At 35.3% G+C, this 19,257-nt stretch overlaps 1 protein-coding gene across 1 annotated transcript; it reads left to right on the top strand.

Moving 5' to 3' along the window:
- The first annotated feature begins 48 nt into the window (after positions 1 to 48).
- Positions 49 to 19,207, top strand: LOC128509440 (coiled-coil domain-containing protein 180-like). Its single transcript, XM_053481180.1, has 37 exons — positions 49 to 289; positions 4,664 to 4,830; positions 6,037 to 6,122; positions 6,209 to 6,318; positions 6,432 to 6,560; positions 6,653 to 6,763; positions 6,859 to 6,954; positions 7,092 to 7,255; positions 7,399 to 7,518; positions 7,618 to 7,697; positions 7,804 to 7,892; positions 7,979 to 8,098; positions 8,244 to 8,417; positions 9,268 to 9,383; positions 9,521 to 9,647; positions 9,730 to 9,772; positions 9,864 to 9,919; positions 9,996 to 10,153; positions 10,241 to 10,416; positions 10,519 to 10,699; positions 10,807 to 10,953; positions 13,934 to 14,078; positions 14,187 to 14,303; positions 14,381 to 14,482; positions 14,573 to 14,656; positions 14,787 to 14,974; positions 15,326 to 15,390; positions 15,785 to 15,902; positions 16,027 to 16,107; positions 16,214 to 16,283; positions 16,395 to 16,539; positions 17,603 to 17,763; positions 17,846 to 17,983; positions 18,341 to 18,452; positions 18,531 to 18,639; positions 18,732 to 18,873; positions 18,963 to 19,207. Exons 1-37 carry the CDS (start codon positions 230 to 232, stop codon positions 19,095 to 19,097), a joined length of 4,422 nt encoding a protein of 1,473 aa, XP_053337155.1. The 5' UTR covers positions 49 to 229; the 3' UTR covers positions 19,098 to 19,207.
- Positions 19,208 to 19,257: the final 50 nt, after the last annotated feature.

Here is a 19,257-nt window from a genome sequence, read left to right as displayed (position 1 = left end):
GCTGCAAGCCCTCGACAATCGATTTACTGTCTTACGGCGTTAAAAAAACTCCACAATTACATCAGCAAGAAAAATAAAAACAAGAAACTAACTTTTTCTAGTCTCAGCAACCCACTTTCTCTTTTTCGTAGAGTAGCATTACGTACTTAACGGATTTATTATCACCGAACACTGTTAGCAGCTCAGCTAAAGGGAGTAATATTAGCTGGAGTTAGCCACTGAAACAGCCATGACTGAGACTCGCGTTGTTCCAAGCGGGAAGGTTTACAGACAGATGTTTGACGCTCAGGTAAGTTATTTTAAAGGTAATTCAGCAAACAAAATAAAATTTGGAGCATCTTCAATAATGATAAAAATTCAAATTGAACACACACAGTACCAGTAAAAACTCTGACACAAATTTATTTTCCACATTCTAGAACAATACTGTTTTTTTTTTTTTTTTAACACTTGAAATAACACATATAGCATTAGTTAATTAAGTAACAACAACAACAGTCAGTTGTTATTTTAAGACAAGAAGGTCAACTGATTTAGAATAGTTTTTTAAGAACAGTATTGTCAAGTGCATTTGGGTGATTCCATCTCAAATCAACCAGTGGGTTCCACCACATGATCACAGATTTTGCTGATTTTTTCACCAATTGTTGATATTGCCATGAAAATAAAACCCCCCAATTTTTTTGTCCCAACTCCCACTCGTTAAAAAATGGCAGCCATCTCAATTTTTGGCCTCAAAGTGCTTCAAGACATGCCACGCCCCTTTTTGAAATCCTCTTTTCCTTGATAACTCACTTGCTATATGTCATATGGAGATGAAACTTTATGTAAGTTTTTATGTAGATTCAGATTCTGCAATCGGAATTTGGCTATCTGCTGTGGTTATGGAGATATTTCTGAAAAACCATTTTTTGGGGGTACCCCTTTTCGACCCCCCAGAACCCAAGGTCTGCATGTATATATGTTACTCAAAAAATAGGGCTTACTTCACATCACCTTATCTTGAAAATAAATAAAAACCAGGGGTGTGTTATGCCTTGTTTTATAGAAATCATCAAAAATTAATTGTCCAGGTTTTGCAACATTAAATGATTTGACACACAGAAATGTACTGCAATATCTGTAGAATACTTAATGCATACTTATAAAATCTGCTCCTTTCAAAGTAAAAGTTACCTCAAATTCTTCTGTAATGCATGTCTAGTCAAAGACTGATAATGACGTTATTCATCTCTCTACACTAAAAGGACTAATCACAGTTTTTTTTCATCACCCTGGGTATCTGATTCTGAAAGAACAAAGCCCACAAAAATGAGTTCATGGAATAAGACAAAAAGGTACATGTACATGTACGAGACCTGTCAAGTTGCAGTGACACAAATAATATCAACTAGGAAAGGCATGCACTTTGTAGCTACCAAAGTCATTTTGATAGGAAATGCCTCCACAAATTTATAAAAAAAAATTATAATTCTTGTACTGGCTGGCTGCACCATCTGAGAAGTAATGCACATGATTTAAATTTGGTAGAAGAACTTTCAGTGGATTCATGAGAACCTTAATAAACTTGTGAACAACAATAGCATTGTGTTCCCTTTCATTACTGACAACACAAAAACTTTTGCAACTTAGTGAACCATCGTTTACACTACCACCCCTATAGTAAACCACGAAAGGATGCAGAATCACGTGGGATGTATCCCAATGAAAACCTTGAACAGCATCCTGACAAATAAAAAATAACATTCTGCAAAATCCATGAGGATAACAGCCTCCTTTCCAATGGGAAGTTCCTTTTTCAGTTCTTTCAAATAAGCAGCTTGGGCCTTGGCTGTATAGTGATGAGCTGTGCAGGAGTCACATTTTTCACAAAGTCTCATAATGAAATCCACTGCTTGAACTGAACAGTGTCATCTGGGTCCAAATCAGCATTTTCAAATATACCATCAAGATTAGGGCTGGGCCATATTATACCTTTCACGGTAATTCCAGTACAATGTTAGGCAATGATAAGAAAATGAAATATTGCGATAGAATATGGGTAAAACATGCATGTGCAGTGCCTTTGTTTCCAAACGCTTATGGCGGAAAAAGCTTGGCGGCGGCGGAGAATAAGAAAGGCGAAAGCGGATCGTTGTATGAAACAGATGAACCAGAATTGGTTTGTAAAAATGGTGCAACTTCAGTGGTGTGGAATTTGCATTTGCACTGTTAAAATTTTATATAGCTTTAATGCACATACAAACAGCTGCTTTATCTCGTGTCAATCATATCGTCAGTTATATCATTATCGCAAATTTTCAAATATATATCGTGATAAATATTTTTGGCCATATTGCCCTGCCCTAATCAAGATAATCAGATAGTTTTGATTTAGGGGGGCACTGCTCACACCTGTGCAACATATAGTCACGAGAATCCAAAGAACAGACAAGCTTTGCCATCAGGTCTTTGTAATCAGATTGTGATTAAGATAACAAACTACATTGGAAAGCTTCAGTTAATAAATTAACATAAATGAAACACACTCACCTGCTTCTGTTTTTCTGCACTTAATTAGCACCAAGAAAAAGATGATGCAATCACCAAGTTCCTTGAGTGCGAGGTCACTCATGGAGTTGGTAGGAGATAATTCAACTTTCTGATTAGTATGAACCTGAATGGTTCAGTTACAGGATACTGTTTGACAGTGATACATGTATCTTACATGTACCACCATAAAATGACACATTTACTGGTAGATAAGGCCTATTGTGTAGATCCATGTACATTCTCTGTATATAAAATGTGTATCAAATCGTAAAACATTTGCAAAACCTGGACAATTAATTTTTGATGATTTCTATAAAACAGGGCATAACACACCCCTGGTTTTTATTTATTTTCAAGATAAGGTGATGTGAAGTAACCCCTATTTTTTTGAGTAACATATATACATGCAGACCTTGGGTTCTGGGGGCTCAAAAAGGGGTACCCCCAAAAAATGGTTTTTCAGAAATATCTCCATAACCACAACAGATAGCCAAATTCTGATTACAGAATCTGAATCTACATAAAAACTTACATAAATATACCCAGTTTCATCTCCATATGACATATAGCAAGTGAGTTACAAGGAAAAGAGGATTTTAAAAAGGGGCGTGGCATGTCTTAAAGCACTTTGAGGCCAAAAATTGAGATGGCTGCCATTTTTTTACGAGTGGGAGTTGGGACAAAAAAATTGGGGGGTTTTATTTTCATGGCAATATCAACAATTGGTGAAAAAATCAGCAAAATCTGAGAGGTGATGGTGGAAAATTTCTCTTTCATTGGTTGATTTGAGATGGAATTACTCATTTGCAAAACACATCAATGATGAAACTAGAAAGACCATCCCAGGATCAAAAAGCTAAATCCAAACTTACCTCTGCTGCAGAGGTAGTTACCTTCATTTGGAGTTACCAGCCTCAAAAATCACCAATTTACATTACCACAGGTTAGAGCCGTTACGGAGGCTTTACAGAGCATACAGTAAGTAGCAGTGAGTGGTTAGCGCTATCATTTGCACCTCCAGGGTTGAGGGTTTGATTCCCGCCTCAGGTTTGCATTCATATAGTTTGCATGCTCTCTCTGTGCTTGCTGGTTTCCTTCCACAGTCCAAAGATATGCAGGTTAGTCAAGTCACATTTGTCAAAGCACGTTTAACACACCACAGTTGACCAAATTGGTGTACAATGCTAAAATAGCAGCTTACAGGAGACTATTGTATATTTTGGATGCCTTCAGTATTGTTTAACAATGTAGTAAGAAATACAAATTAGGAAAGACCATGGAATTAGAAGGTGTGTCCAAACTTTTAATTAACTTTCATCTTGCTGCACATAATAAAAAAAAAATCAAGTTTGTTTGCTTACTTATTTGTTTGTTGATTAGCTTGTGTTATAACCTTGCACGACCTGTATGTACTGTATGTGTTGTATCTGTACACCTATTTGTAATCATTTCAGATTTACTCGCTGAATCCTGTTAAAATAACCTCCACCCTTCTGGGAATGTTTTCCTCAAGTTTTTGGAGCATGGTTGTGAGAAATTATGTTCATTCAGTCACAAGAGCTTTATTGAGATCAGGCACTGAGGTGATGTGGCCTGAAATGCAGTCAGTGTTCAATGTGTTTGGGATCAGTATCCAATGCAGATCACTAAATTTCTTCTCCACCAGCCTTAGCAAACCAATACTTAATAGAGCATTTATGCCGGAACAGGTTTGTGGCTTTAGTTCCAGTGAAGATAAATTGTAATTCTACAATGTACACAAACAAAGTATACAAGTTTATGTTTCCAACTTTGTAGAAAGGGTTTGGGAAAGACACATATATGAGTGTGAAGGTCAGATGTCTGTAAACATTAAGCCATAGAGTATAGTGACTTTTCCTCCTCTTCTCTCTCACTCTTGCTGTCTCCCTACAACTCTCTACGTGTCTTTGGTCCCAGTTTACCAATAAATGTATCATAGTTTGTCTTATCTATATATGTCTTATAAGAGGATAAGAGGACAAGAGTAGATGAGATTAATGTTAGTGTTAGTGTTGGCTGGCTGATTACCGTGATGAAAAATATAATTATATATAAAATAATAATGTTGTAAAAAAATATAATATATTTTTTGTGTTTTGTTTCTCTGTAGGCTCACTTGTCACTGTCTCTTCATGACATAAGGAGAAGGCGTGCTACACATGCAGGCTGTCTGAGTGGAGATGACCCCATTAGCAGGAGCACAGATACTGGATCCCCTCAGCATCCTCTAAAAAATCAAACTGGGGATGAGGGAGACTACTCTGAGGTCACCATGAGGTACAGTGGTAACTGCTAAATATGGTGCAGTAACAATAAGCATAGACTGATCTCTTGTTCACAATTAATTGTGGTATTATATTACTGTGATTGGTTGAGGCAGATGTTTTGACCTTTCACAGCAATAGCATTTGCATGCCTACAGTAGCTAACATTTGTTTATTCATCTTGAGTAAATGCTTTGTTCTGGTCAGGTTTGCAGTGGACCTGGAAACAGTGTTTGTGCGATGGGAGTAAGCGCAGACACTTGATATAGTCATTCACACTGATGAATGTATGTACCTATGTGTGTAGTTTATATACAACAATCAGCCATCACATCATTCCCACTGAGAGGTGAAGTGAATAACATTAAGTATTACAATGGCATCTGTATGTATGCAGGATTTACAGGCAGTCCCTGACTTACGAACAAGTTCTGTTCTGGGAGCACGTTCAAAAGTCCGATTTGTTCTTAAGTCCGACAAAGTGAGTCTTGTACGCCTTTGACATAAAAGCATACTAAGCCACTTCACTAAATCTGTCCCTTTTCCTCACACTGTCATCATGTGTCCAAAGACTGAAATAACGCCTAAGAAAATGAATTTTACATGAGAAATATCACAGTGTAGTCTATGCTCCATTTTGACTCAGAACTGTTTTTCACTGTATTGAACTTTGAACTCTGTTTTGTTGAGAATTTTCCAAAATTAAAATTACTTACCATAGGGACAGCTGTACAGGACAGTAATTTTCTATCATCGTGCTTTCAGACTGATTCATTAAAACTGGTGAGGCCGCACCCTCATTTCTCCCGCACCCCCACACAGATACAACGGGTCGGACTTTGAACATTTTAAACATTTACTTACACACTGAAAATATTGTATATAATTGTAAATATTGGTATCTGTTGCACTACAGTGTCTGTTTTTTGTACAATACAAGTAATCTACTTCTGTGATTGAAACGGAAGTAGAACCGTGGTCTGTTCGTATCTGCAGAAATTCATAATTCGAATGTTTGTAAGTCGGGGACCTACCAAGTGAACATGGCACTTGTTAAAGGATCTCAGCCCCTTATGCTTGCCCATTTTTCCTGCTTCTAGCACATCAATTTTGAGAAGTGAATGTTCACTTGCTGGCTAATATACTGTACCGCTCCCCTTGACAGTCAATATGAAGAGATAATAAATGTTATGTCTGATATAAGTAATTTCCTTGGCAGAAACCAGCTGTTTTCAGGAACAAAGCCTGTGGTAACAGTCGACCAGAGTGTTCATGAGGAGATCAGAGGACTACCTGACAGTGTCGGTTGGTGGATTTGATACAAAACAATTTTAAAACACACATCACATTCACATTGTTTTATAGACTGATAGTAGTCAACTTTTCTGCAGTTTCAGCAAAGACAGGCTCAGACATCATTGAGAGACTCACAAAGAAGAAACAAAGAGAGCACAATGAAGCTGCCATTCAGCTCAAAAGAGATCTTACTGCTCTCAGTGTGGTATAATATTACTTTCAGTAATATTGTTAAGGAAACTAATATTATTGTAATGATAATGCTTGCCTTGTATTGTGACTTTAATTCAATTCAATAGCACTCTCTATTCTGTTTAGCGGTTTGAGTCATTGTTGAGAGAAACTGGAGAAGATTTCCTTCTCAAACTGTCAGAATACGATGAGGAGGTGGAGAGATTGATACAGAAAACAGAACATATTGGTGATTTAGAAGCCTTTAGCTATCAGGTGATAGCATGTGCGGATTGTCATGTACCTTCTATACAACAAATTGTTGAAATTGTGAGCTGTTAATGTCTTGTTTGGGGAATTCTTTTTAGGATCTACATGAGCTTTGGAACTCTGTGAGCCATGTGAGTGCTATGAGAAGAAATTGTATCCAGGAGCTGGATAAGCTGTTTGTCAAATATGAGATTGAACGAGCAGAAATGGTAGCATATAAAAATAAAAATAAGGTTTTTATTATTATCTTATCCAGACTTTGAGTGCCTACAGTATATACTGTAGATTTTTTTTTGTTTTCTAGATTACTGCATTGCTACAGAATCACTCAGTGAAACTCGAAAAAATCAGTTATGTGATGCCCAGTGATGTCCACCGGTTAATTAATAATGAAGCTATGGTAGGTCACTTTTTATATATATATATATATATATATATATATATATATATATATATATATATATATATATAAACTGTTTGGTCAAACATGTTTTGATACATTTTTGTGCTTTTCTTTAAATATATATTTTTTTAAAGATGATAAATCAAGCATTGCTAGCAAACAAACGGGCTGTGGCCAAACTACATTTGAACTTAATAGAGGAGGATTTGCAGAAAAAGTTTCTTTATCACCAGAAATGGCAGACAAAGCTTCAGGAGTGGAAAAAAATCAAGGTCACTGCTGCAGTCAGCCAGTTTATGTAAGTAAGTCAACTGCAAGACTGGTCTCTCAAAGCTCATAGTTGGCTTTAGCATGTTGGATCTATAAAAAACTGTAGTGTTATTATGGGTACAACAATATTATAGTAACACAACATACTGTCTTGTTATTCTTCGTCCCCAGAGGTTTCATGAACAGCCCTGAGATTCAAAACCCCAAAAATGTACGAGACACTTTAAACACCATGAGGACAAAACAAGAAGCATACAAAGAGCAACGGCTCAAAATCCTTGAGGAAGTCAGGTTAGAAAAGTTCAAAATTTCTTAACAGTTTCAAACAATTTCTTAAAATACAGATAAATAAAGGTTATCTATTTGCTTATTTTTTGTTTCTACATAAAGAAATATGACTCCACCCCTCTGCTCGCAATCATCTGCTGCTAATTGGTTCTCCTCTTTATCTGCAGTTAATGAGCAAATTGGTAAAACTATGTTACTATACACATACACAGTGTGTTGTTTGTTTTTAAATCATGCTATAGACATAAGTTTAATTGCTGACTTTATGAGTGTGTTACTGTTTATTAGATTGCATGCACAGTGAGACCATAACACAACTGCGTGAATATTATATGAATACCTGGCAAGACTGTTTCCTAGAAGTGGAACGTTTTAAGGTTTGCACCCTAATTTTTGATTTCGTGTTTTGCTATTTTATTTGATTGTATGACTTTGAATAAATTAGCATGATGGATTCACACAGAGAGAAGTATCTAACTGTGAAATCACCTCAGACGAGATACAGGACATTGTTAATAGTGAGATGGTGCCTCTTATTGGCAAGTGCCAGACCCAAGCAGAGGAGAGTTTAGCAGCAATGGAAGTAAGTTAATACTATATATATAATATTATCTAGATCATGTGTCTGTATTATCTAGACAGCAATATACTGTATATGTATGTGGAAATACATAGTAAAACTTGCTGCTGTAATAATGAATGGTGGATTTTCTTACTGTACATTACAGGAAGCATTTGAGGGTTTGGTCAAAACTGCAGCACCCTTGAGTAAGTCTTTGTTAAAGTTTGTTCATGGGGCAGCTAATGTCTGGGAGGTGCACTGCGCAGGTCTGCAGAGGACAGAGCCGCAGGTGCAGCGTTGTCTTGATGAAGTCAGCAAGAAATATGAAGAAAAAAAACAAGTGAGACGGAAATGGTGGAACAAAAATAAAAGAAAATAAATAAATAAATTAATTAAAGTGAATAAAAAATAACTGCAAACCAAAAAACTGACGTTAAATTAAAATAATGTTTTCAGTTTCACGTCTGAGTTTTCTAGTTTCATTTCTAATTTTTTTTATAAATCTTTTAATAATAATAATAATAATAATAATAGTAGTAGTAGTAGTAAAAATATCATATTCTGCATATTTCATGTACAGAATATAGTTCATTTAAACATACACTGATAGACACTTTCTCTCTTAAGCACCAATCAGCAATTATAGTCTAATACTCGAGAATCTAATTAACTGTACGTAAAACTGTTTTGTTTGATGCTTTTTTATAAACCCTTAAAGAATGAAACAACCGATTAAGAAATATGGACATAATGTTCTTATTATAAAAAATAATGTTTTCTATGCAGGAAAAAATTAAACAGAGCTTTCCAAAATACTTGAGAATGAAATCTGATGAATGGAGTGGAGATTTTCTGAGCTACGTATCTAATGACGATGCAGCCATGTAACGCTGCCCACGCAGTAGTACAGTATGTTTGAGTCACAAAGACAAAAGTAAAACTCGAAAATTAAGGAACGAAAGGGGAAAACTGAAATGAAACTAAAAAACTCATCAGCAATTATCAACTGAAGCATTTAGTTTCAGTTTTTTGGTTTATAGATTTTTTACACTTTCCATGCATTTATTGATGTTTACATTTTTTTTTACATCCTTTTTGGCAAATAGTAGTAGTGCAAAAATGTTATGAACTTGTTAATTTGACATCTGAAGATGCAGATGAATGCATGGTGGTCTGGTTGATGTTTATAGAAAAAAGAGGCTCAGCTGGATGCGTTGATGGACAAACTCAGGCAGGAAAGCACAGAGGAGGACCTCAAAGCTAGACTGCAACAAATACTCAACCTTTTAGAAGAAATTAAGCAAGGGTAATGAAAAAGGATTTATTTATGTCTGTTATATTCACCATAAATACAGTATATTAGTATAATTAATCAATCACACAGCATTGTAGTGTATTCTTCTTCTAGAAACGTTTTACATGATTTCTTCTCTGCTTTTGCAGATGTGTTAATTTTTATAAGGAAGGAGTTGATACAGTGGACACTTACCCTGTAATGGTCCTAAAGGAAATACACACATACAGCATAGCAGTCAGTCAGTACTTCAACGTCAATGAAATATACAGTCAGGTACACTTCAGGCGATCACCGAGTCTAAATGTAAGTATTATTTGGGACTTTGACTAATTCTATGTCTGTTTGTATACTCTAGAACCCAGAGGAGCTTCAGAAACTTTATCCTTCACTTATCATCGGTGAGTTAGAAGATCTTAGTGTTGCAAATATATTAAGTATATATATTAGGTGCAAGAATAACAACGTCACCCTCATTAAATATTTGCCCAGGTGCTTTCCAGGAAGTTACTCCTCAAGAACACACTCCTGGTTTAGCTCATGCTGAGGTACATCTTTTATGAACCCCCCCCCCCTTGTAGTCTAGTTATCTTTTAAAAAACATGTGTTTTTAATTCCTTACAGGAGTTTAGAGACACACAGAATGATGAAACTTTCACAACAGTAAAGGGAAACATCTACAGTTGCCCTGTAATGCAGTGTGATGATGCTGAAGAGCATTTGAATGCTATGGAAGTAGAAATGCTTTTGTATCCAAGTCTCATAGCTGAACTGCAAAGAGAGTAAGACTAATATTTCTCAAAAACTGGGTATACACCTACCAAGTGTTTTACACTAATTAACCTTAGATTTGTGTCTCAATGTTATAGTGTGAGAAGAAAATTCTTTAATCACCTTGAGGAGAGGAATCAGGAGGTTCTGAATGACACAGTGGCCATCATGGAAACCAAGAAAGAGAAGCTGAAGGCTGAGTTGGATCTCCACCTTCATGTTCATCAGCTTCGAGCCAAAAGAATTAAGATGGACGTTTATAATGTCAGAGCAGGTGGAAAATCATTCTTTTATGTGAATGTTTGGTTTGTGTTTTGAATGTGTTAATTTCAAATCCTGTTCATCTTTTTTTGTAAACTGTCTATGGTGCTGTTAGTTGAATTGGTCTTGCATCAAGATCATGTGGATCGACACTGCAAAGGTATTCTACAGGCTCTATCTGATTTCCGTAATGACTTCAACGACTTCCAGGTCACAAAGCGCAAAATAAATGAAGAGTTTTGTACTAAAGTCTGTGGCATGGAAGATGCACTATACAGTGCAACCAAGTCTGAGACGTAAGTGCTTCTTTGCGAACAGCAACGGCATAAAATCATTTTGGCTGTGCACTAATACACTTGGTTTTATGTTCCATGTTTTATCCAAGTGCTTATGTGTTTAAAAGGTTGGTGAAACTCAGTGCTTCACTACAAATCATCTTGGCTGAACATTTAGATGACATCCAGGAATCACAGAGGCAATTTAGACGGGATTTGGAGAATGGATTTAAGGGCCTTAGAGAGGCAAATGCACAGTTGCTGAAAAATTTCAAGTATGTTAATAATATTTTTCTTCTTCTTTTTTTTTGACAATATTATATTTGCGTTTTAGACAACTTCTGATACAACCTTTATTTGTACATGCATAATTACCATTCATGTAAATATAATAATTAACATAAACACAAGAGCAGAGCTCACCCTGTTTTTACTAATGACAAATAATAACAAAATAAATCTTAATATTTCCAATTGTTTAAAAAAACAAAAACATATATAGTAGACCCCTCACATTTCAGCAACCACTTTATTATACAGTATATTCTCAAGGGACAATACTATAGAATTGAAAATTTTATATACTTTATCCAAGAGAACACTCAATGTGCAGCTTGTAAAGCAGTTTTATCAGTTACTGTCCTCTAACAATAACTCAATATACAGACTTTATTATCTAAATAACTGGCAACGAAAATGAGTACACCCTAAATGATCATGTCAAAACTGCATCCAAAGTGTCAATATTTTGAGTGAGCACCATTGTTTTTTAGCACAGCCTTAATCCTCCTGGGCCTGGAATTCACCAGAGCTGCACATGTTGTTGCTGGGATCCTTTTCTACTCAGTCATAATGATATCACGGAGCTGCTGGATGTTAAACACATGGCACTTCGCCACCTCCCGCCTGAGGATGTCCCACAGGTGCTAAATAGGGTTCAGGTCTGGAGACACACTTAACCACTGAGAAACACATGAACATGATGAATTACTTTGCATAGTTAAAGATGTACAGCTGTTATCACGTAGGGTGTACTCACTTTTGTTGCAGCTATTTTGACAATGATGGCTGAGTTATTTTCAAAGGACAGTAAAGCTGTACTGTTATACAAGCTGCACATTGACTACACTAAAGTATATCCAAGTTTATTTCTGTAGTATTGTTCTTTAAGAAGATATACTAAAATTAGAGGAGTGTAGTCATGTTTATGAGTAGGTGTATGTGTACATAAACAGTATGTATAACAATAAGAATAAAATAAAATCAAACTCAAAAGGCTGCATGATTCATAGAAATTAGTTACAATAAATTAGTTTGTCTCATAAATCCAAATCTATTACATAGTTGGTAAAAAGGTGTCCAAATATTTTCCAATACTTCTTGGTTACTCTTTAATATACATGTTCTTTTTTTTAACGGAAGACTTGATGACATTTGCCTTATCCACTGTATGACGGTTGGTCTTTGGACCAGCGGTTGGGGTTTTTCCATAACAGTGCAATCAGGTTTTTTTGTTAGCAAACCAAGATCTATAAATATGATATGCTTTCATTTTTATCTGTAGAAATTTCCTAATATACTAAGTAGAAAAAGCTTAGGGTCTAGTAAAATTGATCCAATCAAAGTTTTGATCCCTTCTGTTGTTACTCTTACCCTTTTCAAAATGTTTTAATCTTTTTACACTTCCAAACACCATGAAAAAATATTTGTATTTATGTAATATTTATACATACATCCAATTATTATTATTATTATTATTATTATTATTATTATTATTATTATCAATACTACTACTACTACTACTACTACTACTAATAATAATAATAATAATAATTTAATAACTTATTTGGGGTAATGTACATGTGCGTTAGTCATTTATATTGTGTTAACTTGAGCCCTGCATTTATTGTTTGTTAATTCTAATATAATTCCTTTTCTTAAGTAATCTTTGTGATGATTTTTGCTGCTGTTAATTTTAATAGTCTGTTAAGTATAAGTTTGTCCTTAACAAACTTTTAGGTTGAAGGAATAAAAAAAAAAAAAGGTTTTGTTGATTGACTTGAACCCTCAGTTCTTTGAAATAAATTATAAAATCAAAGTCTATAACCATAAATCCTAAATCGTATTAATTCCTTTAGATTTCCATATTGTAAAAGTGTCTACTTTTTTTTATCTGCTTTTCCAGGAATAAACAGGTAACTACACCATATCGCTGTATTGTGATAATAAATGTGGTTCTTTTAAAGATTTTTTTTTGCATAACATTTAATACATTATCTGGATATAGACATATATGGGAAGATACAATCCTAATCCAAATGATTTTATTTTAGCCCAGTGGGGAGGTTTATTTGCTTTAAAATAAAACATACCAGTATACATACTGTAGTTTACTGGCCCAATGTTGCCAGTATATATGGGGGACATTTAAATCCCCCATGATCATATAGCAAATACAGTAACGATAACTGTAATCTGGCCTTCCTGTTATTCAAAATAAAATTTATGAGTAAACTCTTAATTCTTGAAAATAAATTTGGAGGAAATGGCAGAGGAATATTTTTAATAAATGTAGTGGTTTGGTAATATATATATATATATATATATATATATATATATATATATACAAATTCTCCCTGTTTCAGATTTGGTAATGGCATCTATCTAACACTTCATTTATATTTTTTCATTAAAGGTTCATAATTGGCTTAAACAATATGTTCTTAATTTTTACAGGATCTGTTTTTTCAAGATATGTGAATTCTTCTACCGTGTTTAAATCTGAGGTTTAGTCCTTCTTTTTATTTGTATTCTTTCAGCAGTAGTATAGAGGACATCAATTCCTTTATTTATATTCTAAAATGTAAAATTCTTTTATTCACTTTAACAAGGCTGGTATTGACTTATTTAAATTTGACACAAATAAAATAAAGTCATCAGCAAATAGCGATATTCTATGCTCCACCTGCTCTACTGTTACTCCTTAAAATCCTGGGTGTAAATGTATAGTTAATATAAATGTTTTATTGTTCTTGTAAACAAAAGTGGATAAAGTGGACAATCTTGCTGGCAGCCCCTTCTGTTTTTTATTGAATTTGAATTACTCCTATTGGTTAGGATTTCTGCCACAGGATTTTTATATATAATTTTAATTCATTATTTAATGAAATTATTCCGACACATTTTTCTTCTTTTACTCTGAAACAATTCTGTGATTTAGGAAACAAATCTGTGAGCATTCTCTTTTCTTTAAAGGTTGTTTGCTGAAGGAGGTAATTTTACCCCAAAAGAGATTACCCAATACAGGAAGAGTCTGGAGAAGATCGCTAAGCACATTGACTCAGCTGATGAGGCGCTAATGCTGGACATGGAGGTCGCAGAGTCCAAATGCCTAAGCCAAGTACAGTATACACTATGCAGAATGCAGTCTGAGTAATAACGATGCCTACAGTAATGTCTACTAAATCCTTTACCCAATACTAAATAAACATAAAAGCAAATTTTTTAGGCAAAAGACGTAACCGGTAAGTTTGAAGAGAAGCTCCAGGTTATGAAAGTGGATCTTATGTTTCTTGAGAAAATCCAGAGAGTACTCGCAAACACCCGTATCCAGATTAAATCAGAGGTATTTCAAATATTTTCTCAGTTTTTACGAAATTTTTACAGCCAACATTACTCTAACAAAATATAGTATATCTGCAGGCCATGAGGAGTAACACTCAGAAAAAAATGATTACCATTGTGATGAGTGAACTGAAAGAAAAACTCGATGCCTACACACAACAACACAGTCTGGATACTAAAGTATGTTCTGCTTAAGTGATCACGAGAAGGCCTTGTATATGGAAAATATAAGTAATTCTAATGTATGCACTTTAAATGTATGCATTACAGGTTACATCTGGTGATATTTTTGGTTTAATAACTTCACTGAAAGAAGAACTCAGAAAAAGATGTCAGTACCTGGACTGTTATCTGGTATGCTAGTAGACAACTACTAATTTGTACTTAATGTGCTAATGTGTGTTTTATGAGGATGATGATAATGCTTACGGCCATCTAAGTCATAAGCATTATCATCACCATCAACATTGTCAATGTTTTGCAGGACACTTCTATGGCTGTTTCGTTGCCTGACACGCCTCTGCAGGGGGCGTTTGCGCTTGCTGCTCGTCCACGGTCCCGTAAGCAGGAGAATGTAGGAGGCCAAGCTGCAAATCCCCTTCTCCAGCCCAGCTGCATGGGAGCTGCATTTATGGATGACAAAGCTGTAGAGGTGATCAGAGGACTGTTAAGGTAAAGAGTGCAAAACACCTTGCCAATAGAATATCCAGGAATTTGAAAAAGATATTTCACATTTATTTGATTTTAAAAATAATTAGAGATGACTAATCCAACATGAATAATAATAATAATAATAATAAATGCCTAGAAAAAAAGAGATTGCTCTTGCTCATGTTGTTTGATAAATTCTAAACCACAGAAGCTCTTTCTTAAGGGGTTTCCGCATTTCGGTAATACCCTCTCACATGGAATATAATGTTTTTCATCTCAAAATGAAACTGAAAAAAGGAAGAAATGGTTCAAGACACAGAGACTTTGAGACACTTGAGACTCACATGAGACTTTTTTTATTTCCACATTCAGGATAAGGAAACCTCAGACCTTCCAAGAGGTCAATGAAGATATTAAAGAGAAAAACGCAATAACAGGTACACCAAACAGTTAGTCAAAGAGTGATAGATAAACTACATATCATTCTTAAAACGCATGATTTTACTAAGATCTTACACAACTGTTACGTAATCTGCCTTTTTTTTTTTTGCAATTTTGTCCGCTTCCTAAAGCTTCAAAAAGCCATGCAGTATGTTTTAAAAAGGAAACTTATGGTGAAACATGTAGATAACGTCATCAAAGGGACATTTTACATTTAAGCCGAGTCAGATTATATAGTTGATGATCTTTTCCACAATTCCAAAAATGTATGTAAAATGTTTGGTCATGTCTAAAACCTAGAAAGTTAGTTAAGCTATTATATGCTTTATAAACACTGCTACTGTGGTTTATTTATTAATTCATTTATTTATTTATTTTTCACATCATCAGTTCCGGTCGGTCCAAGTTCTACTCCAGGGTCAGGGCAAAGGTCAGCGAGGACTCTGAACTCCCTGTCTGGTTTAGAGGCCCCACACAGGAAATCACCTGAGTCAGTTACTTCACAGAGGTTTGTTTTCACCACACTAAAGTTTAGAAGAATACTTTTACATGAAACATCACTGTCCTGTGTACTTGTTTAAGGAACATATTCAGTCGCCATCTGTCTAAACTTAAACTTTTGTTTTGTTCAGTTTGAGGAGGTTGACCAAACCCACCCGGTTTGATAAGCGATTCCAAGTGTTCGGCCCTAAACCTGATGGCCAACAGGAAAAGTAAATGTTAACCTGTTTTGTAGATCACATTATCCACTTTAGCAAAATATATTAGATTGCAATACAATGCTTTTTATTGATGTGTGATTAAATTGTATTGTTACAGCCTCAGCTTTAAGGGTTTGATCACTAACATTCTGTGGGAAGCCAATGAGCTTCTCCTTCAGGTGGCTGAGGTATGCCTGTGACTTTAAATACATTTTATTGTACAAAAACAAACAAAACACTTAAATGTGAGAAACCAGTTCAGTGCTGAAAATAATCGGATTAAGTTTCCACACTATAAGGACTACTACAAGAAAAAGGAGCGCCGCTTGATCATCCGTCCTCAGTATATTCAGCAGTCCTTTGAGCTGTGTGCTGAGGACCTGAACAACAGACTCCTGGTCTACCAGAATCAATCTCATGAGTACCGCCGTGGTTGTGTACAAGGTGAGCCTGTACCTTTCATAATGCTGAGAAACTACTACTACAGTAATAGTTTATAATTATTACACTTTGTATTGTATCAGATCACTGGCCAGCTGTACTCATCCTGCGCATTTTACTAAGCTAGTAAATTATTTATCCTTTATGACACTGTTAAATAATTTAATAGTTATCTGTGGCCAAGAGTTCAGGAAAGCACAACTGGCCCTTATCTCTGGGTGGGAAGAACACCATTCGTCTCTTCTTAAAACAAAACAAACCCGGACAGTGATGGGTATCCAATACTAAGTATTGTAGTAAGCTGTAAACTGGGTTGGTGGGGAATGAAGAGTCTAGAACTGAGGTACATTTATAGTATTTATGTTTACAAAAATCCACTTCATGCAGAACGCACATTGTACAGCAGCTGTAACAAATGACAAGTTGAAGGATAACCAATGTACCAGTAGGCGCCCTAAGAGAACTAGACAGCACATAAAAGAAAGCTTCTACACCCTCCTCTTCATCCCCTTTTCCTTACATACTGTAAATTTTCCAAACGTCTTGAATGAAGGTGTGAGATGACGTTTCTTAAGTAGATTTCAATTGCATACTCCTAACTGCGTATTAAAAAATGTTCTGTTGAATTTTGAGATAAACTAATGATTTTTCCAAGGTCGATTTTTTTTATTATACAAGAGCGTTTTTCATTTAATTTTCAAAGTAGCATATCTTCTCTTCCTGTGGGCAGATTGCGACGAAACAAAGCATATGTGTTACCTCAAGTTCAGCCAAATACGCAACCCTATTAAAATTTGTTTAGTAGTTTTTACATGATGTGTACAGACAAACAGACAAAAATTCCCCAAAACATTTTAATGTGTCCTATTACTCATCTTACGTCCCTCCAAATAATTTTTTCTAAAATATCTTCAATGTACAGACACGTCAATTTCACAGACATATAGATCATTTGTTAAAATTTTATTCCAGATTTCTTCTTTAACATAAAATTATTTTTTTCATTAAAGTATTAGATTATTAGATTATTATGAACAATAGATTATTGTTTGTATTTTATTACTAGAGTTCTGTAAACAGCTGAAGACCATTGAAGAGAATATCTGTGAGATACCTGAAGTGCTTCTAACGAAACTGCGGGATCAGCATTTGGAGGACCTGAGTCAGAGTTTGACACTCATCCGCCAGCAGTTTGAAGAGACACAGCAACAAAGTGAACAAAAGAAGGTGATTAGGAGTACTGACTGTATGCGATGACTATTTATTACTTGTGCAATGTTTTAATAAGGTGTTCGCTCTGTCTCCTTAGAGAAAACACAGCAGTCAGCTGTGTGTACGTCTGAGCCACCCGGCTTGTGAAGAAGAACTAAACAGGCTGATCACGGCTGAGGATGACAGGCAGGAAGAGCAGAGGAAGACTATTGAGGATACCAAAGTGAAACTCCAGGTCATACACACTTCACACTGCGACTGTTAGAACTAGGAATGGGAATCCTAAAGGACTTTCTGATACAATATGATCACAATGTGCAGATTCGATTTATATTGTGATTCTGTTAATATCACACTTTTAGAGAAACTTAGCAAATAATTTGCTACCGCACAGAATGTTGTGCTGTATTAATAGTTTAGAGTGCATCTGTAAGATAATAGCCTAACCCTGCAAAACATCATCACCTCACATGCAAACATATACTGTACAAATTATATATGTAAAAAAAATCACTACATGAATTGCCACACAAAAGAATCAGATATATAACAGAAATTTTTTTTCCAATTGTGAATGGTTTCTTTCTAAAAGGTCTGTATTCAGAAGAATGCAGATGACTTTGTGACTTCACTTGCCACATTGACAGAAAACTTGCTCTTCCAATTGGACAACATCCTGACCATTGACGAAATCCAAGATGGAGGTAAGTAGTCTGTGTTGAGCCATGGGTTGTTTTAGAAAGACGATCCAGTTTAGTAACCTGAGAAAACTCTGTTTGCAGTGGTAGAACCAAAACAACAAAACTTCACAACACTTGTTCGTCAAATGCAAGCGGCTATTCTACCAGAGGAGCAGAAGAAGAGACCTTTATTATTGGAAAAAGGAAGAAGGTTCAGATTGATAAAAGAGATCTTGTATAACAGGTGCAGTTGGTATTGAATGTAAGGTTGCATTGAGCATTTTGTTGATTTTCTGTTTACAGAGTGTGGCCAGGAGTTACTTATTTTGGACCCACCGATTGTTCATCTGTCAAGCAACAGAACCGACAGACAGCCACAGTCACTACAGCTAAAGTTACACAGTCACAGCTCAAGGTTATGGAGGTTCGAAATATACTGCATCAGGTACAGTAAATGATTAATAGTGCACATTTATTCATGTGTTAAGAATTTCCCCACAGCATAAAATGATTGTTGTTAATTGTCAATCCCAGAGTTACGAGAAGAGGATAATGGATGAGTTTGAAGATGTGGAGGAATCTAGGCAGAAACAGGAGGCAGAGTTGTTCTGTTGGCAAGAGCACTGGAGAAGCCAACTAAAAACTCTCTCTACACTCAACTCAGAGTAATTGTGCTGCACTAGGTGACATGTCAGCTGTGTCAGGATAGTACTTTATCCACTTAAAAATGACTAATTTTATGTGCTAAGAGAGAAAAAAAAGGAAACCAACATTTTTTAATGATATTTATTTAAATAACAAAACATTCAAATGCTAATCTCTGTAGTGA

Source organism: Clarias gariepinus, chromosome 21 (assembly GCF_024256425.1).
Source record: "Clarias gariepinus isolate MV-2021 ecotype Netherlands chromosome 21, CGAR_prim_01v2, whole genome shotgun sequence".
Classification (NCBI taxonomy): Eukaryota; Metazoa; Chordata; class Actinopteri; order Siluriformes; family Clariidae; genus Clarias; species Clarias gariepinus.
Note: the sequence above shows the minus strand (reverse complement) of the source record. Positions and strands in the feature narration are given on the sequence as shown.